General features: G+C 42.5%; 1 protein-coding gene across 2 annotated transcripts; it reads left to right on the top strand.

The window, feature by feature from the left end:
- The first annotated feature begins 918 nt into the window (after positions 1-918).
- On the top strand, positions 919-7,176 carry LOC310871389 (uncharacterized protein). Of its 2 annotated transcripts, XM_083782876.1 has the most exons (5): positions 919-1,212; positions 1,955-2,115; positions 2,783-2,861; positions 4,483-5,189; positions 5,289-7,176. In XM_083782876.1, exons 1-5 carry the CDS (start codon positions 927-929, stop codon positions 6,249-6,251), a joined length of 2,196 nt encoding a protein of 731 aa, XP_083639002.1. In that variant the 5' UTR covers positions 919-926; the 3' UTR covers positions 6,252-7,176. The 2 variants fall into 2 exon arrangements, with proteins under 2 accessions (XP_083639002.1, XP_083639001.1); XM_083782875.1 differs by having other exon boundaries at positions 4,483-7,176.
- Positions 7,177-7,455: the final 279 nt, after the last annotated feature.

Here is a 7,455-nt window from a genome sequence, read left to right as displayed (position 1 = left end):
TCAAATTGGCCCCCTCCATCGAGACCTTTAAATCCCGCCTGAAGACCCACCTCTTTACCTTGGCTTTTAACCCCGCTTGAGTTCCTTTGGTCCTTGTATATGTTTCGTCTCACTGTGATGCTGTTGTTTTTCTGTTGTTTTCTGTAATGTGTCTCAGTTGTTGTCACTGTTTGTACTTTGTTTTCTCGCTGTTGTTTTTCTGTGTGGTAGCTTTAGTGCACTTGTTTTTATTTTATTTTATTCTCCTGTACAGCACTTTGTAAACTCTGAGTTTTAAAACGTGCTATATAAATAAATAAATAAAAGTGGATTGGATTGGAGGTGTGGGTAACGGACAGAGATGCAGGTTTTCATAGTAAATGCGACCTACAGTCGCAAAAAGACAAAGATTTATTGTATTACAAGTTTTCTGAAATTGTATATTTAAATATGCAAATTAGGCATTATATAGAAAATGTGCAAAAAATTGAAAACATGAAAAAGATACTACTGTGGAAGGGTTATCAATTATCATATATTAATTTACTTTGATTGATTGAACTATTTAATATGGGTATGGTTTTGTCAACTTAATTCATCCGATTTTGGAGCTCTGGCTCATGTAGATCTGCTATTTATTTTTTTTATCTTTAAAAATGTGAAAGATTTTGAATGTTTTTTAAACGTTTTAATGAGTCTAGCCTACATGAGACATATCACTTGCACAGCAGCGACCCTGAAAGTGCAGAGTGAGAGCACACACTTGGCGCGCCTGCGTAAACATCTGACACGCCCCCACGAACAGTCACCCACATGGTGGTGGATGGTAAATAACTCTACTAGCAGCACTGCTATCACAGCGTTCATGGTGGCCTTCTCGAGGAGAATACATTACACATCTAGGTCTTATACTGATTTTGCATACACACACACAGACAGATGCCACCATGTCTCTGTGTGGCACCACCCTGGAGAATGTGGAGATCAGCTTCCAAGTCCAGGTGGAGACCGTGCTGGGCGCCCTGGTGAAAGAGGCTACGGCGGAATTGACCAAACTGTTCGAGAGTCAGTACCAAGCAGCAGCCACCACCACCACAGATCAGACCCCGTCCATAGGACCTGCTGCTGGGGGAGGATGCAGTATGTGCAAGCGTGATAAAGTGGTCCGCAGCGTCGGAGTGCAAGTGGGCGACGATTCTTCGCCATCATCATCATTATCAGACCAGTTATTTGGTAATTTAACGCAAACTTGTTTTGTTTCGTTTTGTAGTCGTTTTAGCTTCCGGATGTGTAGACCAATGCTATGCTAGTTCCTACGTTATTTATGTTTCGTAGTACGGTGGTGTATCGCTTTGCCATATAAAGAAAAGACCTGCAAGCTTAAACAACGCTTTGTGCATGGTTGGTTTATTGACAGAACATGGTATCTGTAGCCTTGGGCCAGACTACCATATCTATAAAGGTATTTATTCGAGTCTGACTTTTGCTTTCGAAAGCAAAAGTCAGACTCGATGGAAAAAATACATCTATAATAGTCTTGATCCAAGGCTATATTATTTATTTGGTCGGTTATTAAACCAAACCCAAAGCATTCATTACAATATTATTACATGCACATTTTGCACATGCTTTCTACGGTGTATTTTGCAACTTGCAACTTGTTGATGCATCTCTGTAGTGCAATGCATGCAGTTTGGTGTTCGGAATGCATCGTGCATGCAAAAATCACGCGGAATGCACGTCAGCATGACCTCGCTGCATGGTGTTATCATTCATTATTATGGTTTACTACTAGCTACTACTAAACGGATTCTGAGCGTGATGTTCATGTGAAGACTGAACTGAGTTACACTGAACACACACAACAGTCGCCGTGCATTGCAACCACTGTCCTGCAACGGCAACCTTCTTTAATCCATGGGTTTTGTTTTGTGTTCCTCCTCGTTTCCTCCCCTCCCCCCTCGTCTGCTCACAGATGACCAGTGTTCGTCCACACGTTTGAATGGAGAATGTTTAAATACCAAAATTTCCACCACAGCAGAGGAGGAGGAGACGGCGGCTCCCCCTCCTGCAGATAAACCCCTGGGTGAAGAGAATGGCCTCACCGCTGACCCCCAGCATTCTCTCTTAAAAGAGGTCAGTGGGCAACAAATAGGGTTCAATCGTAGATGCAGATGTTGAAAGTCCACCATGAAACCAAACATCACATTAATGTCACCATTGGACAATGATATGATGCGCCTTTAACATCTAAAAGGTCTACCTTAGTGAGAAACATGAGAGCCAAGAAGAGAGATGTGCTGCATTCCCGGGGGGTGCTCAAAATAAAATTCAAGGGGGTTCCCATTTGTAGACACCTGGCATTAGTCATTGCTATTTTATGGTCCTTCAGACAGTCAGAGTGGTTTATTAGCACTGCAAAGATAGAACTCAAAGTTAAAAGTTTTAGTGGAACAAATGTATTTGCTCTTGGTTTTGTAACCTTAAAAAAAAAGTTAGCGTAGTATTTACATATGCTTTTGCTATTAAAATATTAGTGCTGCAATCAATGTGCCATCACACTGATGTCTTAGGAAGTCAGGTCTGGTATGTATTGTTTTGGGTACAGCTTGGTCCCGTGACACAAACAAAGTTCCTCTCTTATCTTCGTGTGTCAGACTCTTCGTTTGCCTCAGCAAAGCTGATTGATAACAGATTGATTCCTCAACACCTGCACGAGAAATTTGTTTTGCTACAAACTATTGTTAAAACAAAATACTTACTGCTTTTCTTCTTCTAACTGTTGTACAAATCTGTTTTGAAGGATGTGAAAATGGTGGAGGGGAAGTCAAGTAACTCCACATCGGAGCCTCCAGTCACCAGTGTCCTTGGAAAAGCAGTCGGTAAGAAAGTCCAATATAACAAAGTGGCAGTTCTCTTACTGCCAATGTGTTTTCGTCTTAATGATAGCTTCCCTGTTCATCAAAGTTTTGGTATATTTTTGACATACAGTGAGTGCATAATTGCACCGAACAGTTCACTCAGTATTGAGAAACTTGCCCACAGATTATATCTCATTGTCAGCCTCCAATACAGTACAACAGCTGTTTAAACTGTCAAACATGTGTTATTTTCAAAACCTCAAAGTATAGTCAGACAAATATGTTCTACTGATTTCATATTTTGCACTTCCTTAAACCCACTGTCTTGGCTGACCAATGCGGTGCTGAGTTTGACCTCATTGGCAAGAGATAATATTTCCAGGATACAGCACTGAGCTTTAGTTTCCTGGGTATTCAATTCATAATCATGACATGAAAAATAACAAAATTCAAATCAACATAAAAGGTAAAAAATAGCCTGTTTTAAAGGACGCCAGGGATTTGCATTTTTTTGAGGGAGGGAGTCAGGGCATTCCACACTCGGGTGGCAGTGCTGTAGAAAGATAATTTTCCCATGTTTGTTTTGAAAGTGGGTGATACCAGATCCTTCCTCTTGTATTGTGGCTGTGGGAGTCACTCACTTTTTTGAGGTAGTTTGTCAGTTATGCGGGTACAAAGGGCATAGAGGGCAATGCTGCATTTACAATTTTAAATGTCAGTCCAAATTTCAATTGCTTAACTCTGTTTTCTACCCGGAGCCACCCTAGACTATCAAAATGGGTTGCAAAAAGATGGGTCATGGGCCCCAAACCGAGGAGTAGTCAAATTAGTTTGTTTTGGGAGGTTTGAACTGTAGCTTGGTCTTCAGTGACACAGAGGTGTTTGAGAACAAAGAGGTGCAAGCATAGTCAAAGTAGGGCAGCTAGTCATGCAATAGTGTGGAATTCCTGTTTTTGAAAACTAAATAATTTGCTGTGAATCAGGGTGTGGTAACCTGTATTATGTTACTTTTTAAGATTTTGTTAGAGTGCCAGTTGAGCTGGTTATTCCAGTCTGGGACATTTGGGCAAAGCAAAACATGTAATCGCAAGGTGGAATAATAAATCAGTTCTGTGGGGCATGGCTATACTGTTTTTATGTCTTTTAACGGCATTCAACCTGTACTCGCATCCCTATTTTGGGCATGTCATTATAGGTGCAAATGTTCAAATAAATTGCAATTAAACATATAGCAGATCTACAACCTCATAACCCATTGCAGTTCGTTCACTAGACATGTGGTCTTGTGTTGATAATTATTTGGTTTACTTTAATGATTGATGATTGGCTGCTGTAATTCATTGTAAATTTAAGCCGATTATGAAATTCTTTATTGCTATAATTAATTTTGTCTGACGGTGTCATGTGAAGGATATGCCATACATTTCCACTCTCCACAGATGAAGAAAACGCAATAATACGAATAGAAAACTCAAAGCAGCTTGAATACACAGCCATATCATAATTATTAACTAGGAAAATAAATACCCAATACCACCTCAGCAGTGAAGAATATATAATATCTTTAACGAGCAACATAAAACCTACATGCATAAATGTAATGACGGCCAAAACGATGTCCAATTTCTCTCTGTCTCTGCAGATCAAAGACTCATCATTTCTCAAAGCGCTAGGACGGCTGTGCTAGCTAAGTTGAAACCTCTCCTGGTCCGATCGGAACTAAAGAGTGATGTCGCCACTAGGAACCAGAAGAAGTTTGTTTGTCCACTGATTCTGAAGATGACAGACGTTCTCGAACCTGAGGAATCTGAAAAGCCAAACGTTCTCGAACCTGAGGAATCTAAAAAGCCAAACGTTCTCGAACCTGAGGAATCTAAAAAGCCAAACGTTCTCGAACCTGAGCAATCTAAGAAGCCAAACGTTCTCGAACCTGAGGAATCTAAAAAGCCAAACGTTCTCGAACCTGAGGGATCTAAAAAGCCAGACGTTCTCCAACCTGAGCGATCTAAGAAGCCAAACGTTCTAGAACCTGATTTATCTAAAAAGCCAGACGTTCTCGAACCTGAGGGATCTAAAAAGCCAAACGTTCTCGAACCTGAGGGATCTAAAAAGCCAAACGTTCGTGAATCTGGACGATCTAAAAAGCTAAAGGTTCTAGAACCTGAGGGATCTAAGAAGCCAAACGTTCTAGAACCTGAGGGATCTAAGAAGCCAAACGTTCTAGAACCTGAGGGATCTAAGAAGCCAAACGTTCTAGAACCTGAGGGATCTAAGAAGCCAAACGTTCGCGAACCTGGACGATCTAAAAGGCTAAAGGTTCTCGAACCTGAACGATCTAAAAAGCCAGACGTTCTCAAACCTGAACGATCTAAAAAGCCAGACGTTCTCAAACCTGAACGATCTAAAAAGCCAGACGTTCTCGAACCTGAACGATCTAAAAAGCCAAAGGTTCTCGAACTTGAACGATCCAAAGAACCTGTTCAGGTGGAGCCCCAGCAGGCCAACGTGAGCACCGCCGAAGGTACCGCCTACCGTCCGTCCTCCTCAGACGAGGCCATGGCTCCTGTGCAGGTCATCGCTCCTGTGCAGGTCAGCATATGGGAGCGGATCCACACCGAGCAGGAGACCGAGAACCACCTCCAGTTGAAGCTGAAGCTGGTCTCTCCTGACAAGAGGAAGCTGGTCTCTCCGGACAAGAGGAAGCTGGTCTCTCCAGAAAAGAGGAAGCTGGTCTTTCCGGACAAGAGGAAGCTGGTCTTTCCGGACAAGAGGTTGACGAAGCTGAAGCTGGTCTTTCCGGACAAGAGGCTGACGAAGCCCTGCTCGGTACATCTGGTGAATGTACTGGCGTCGGAATCGGAGAAGAAGAACATGATTGACGCTAGTAGCAGTGGACGCTTAGCCAAGGGGAAATCTGGTCCGCCTGGGCTGAAAGACATCCGCCGCCATCAGGGCCCCCACACGGGACATCGGCTCTGCTGCTTCACGCGGTGCGCGAATGGCGTGTGGCGCATGCAGGGGGTCGTGTCCCACTCTCGCAGCGGGTACGCCTGCAACAACTGCGGGAAGAAGTTCAAACACCGGAAGATTCTCCGGCGTCACGAGCGATTCCACTCTGGGGAGAAACCGTACTCGTGTTCCCATTGCTCCAAAATCTTTGCCCTGAGGAAGAGTCTGCGCCGCCACGAGAGGTTTCACACGGGCGAGAGGCCACACAACTGTCCTCATTGTGGGAAGAGATTCAGACTCAGAGACAATCTGAAAGCCCACTTGAGGTTTCACACCGGGGACAAGCCTTTTATCTGCGGGGTGTGCAGCAAAAGGTTCAGGATCCTCCGGAATCTCGAGCAACACAATGAGAGCCCGTGTGGAACATTCGTTCCTTCGTTCAGGAAAATTGCGGGCTTGTAATACCGTATCTCTGTATTCATTGGTTGGCTGAGTGGGTTCACACGATAGTTCTACCTCAAATCTGAGATGTTAGGAGATGTTTCTCTTTGACTACTACTGATTTTAAAATGTGGGTTTGACCACTAGGCTACAGGAGGAGTTGTTTGTTGTGCCATCCTTTATCCTGTTGACATTTAGCAGGATTGAGATTGACATCAGCTATTTGCTGGTAATATTTGTCTGTGGCTGGCTGCTGCCAAGTTTATCTACTGTATGCTACAGTATTTTGTCAGGTAAGACTTAACGTGCTATTTAGATTTAGTTTTACACAAAATAAAGGTGTAAAAAACTGCTGGTGAAATCAGGAAAGCATCAGCCACTGCCTACTAGGGTAAGCATTGTGTAATAAGAAGGGGACCAATAAAAGTGTGGCATCCAAGTGGATCTTGGATATCATGTGGACAGTGTATGTCAGTCAGTTTTCTGTACTTCAGTACTGAGTCTACTGACATCACGTATTTGGAAAAGTTTGCCCAATCTGAATGGTTGGTTTACATTGTTCATTTTAAGTTCTAAACACAAATATTCACATTTTTGTGGAAAATAATCTGGGATTTACTTTTTTTGCCTACTGGCAGCATGCACTCGTCCAGTGGTTTGGGACATTAGCCTCATACTCACTCCGACACATACTGTAATGGTGACTCAAACAGCTGCTATAGTGCTCATCTAATCTATAGATGCTAATAAACCTTTCTTCATATTTTGATTAATGTTCCTCTACTGTTCTTGCATTCCACTATCTGTAAATGTGGACAGTTGTGTTAGCCTGGCCCATCTTTAGATGTTCATTAATCAAGCCTTTTCTTCACAAGATGAAGAATTTATTTTCTATCTTTTGAAACTATTTTGAAGGCTATGTTTTGAAGTTGCATCCAATAAAGGTTCACAGATCATTATAAATCACCGGACTAGAATAATGGCCTCTAGCTGTGAGTAAAATCTCCCAAAGTCAAACCAATGGCAAAGGCCACAAGCAATACTTTGAAACAGTGTGAAAATGCTGTCATGGCCATGTCGAAATCAATTTTTTAACGGTTTAATGGGGTCATGGCCATGTTGAATTCACTTTTTTAACGGTTTAATACCGTCATGGCCATGTTGAATTCACTTTTTTAACGGTTTAATGCCGTCATGGCCATGTTGAATTCACTTTTTTAACGGT

The sequence above is a fragment of the Protomyctophum parallelum genome (assembly GCF_964188405.1).
Source record: "Protomyctophum parallelum genome assembly, chromosome: 14".
In the NCBI taxonomy this organism is placed as follows: domain Eukaryota; kingdom Metazoa; phylum Chordata; class Actinopteri; order Myctophiformes; family Myctophidae; genus Protomyctophum; species Protomyctophum parallelum.
Note: the sequence above shows the minus strand (reverse complement) of the source record. Positions and strands in the feature narration are given on the sequence as shown.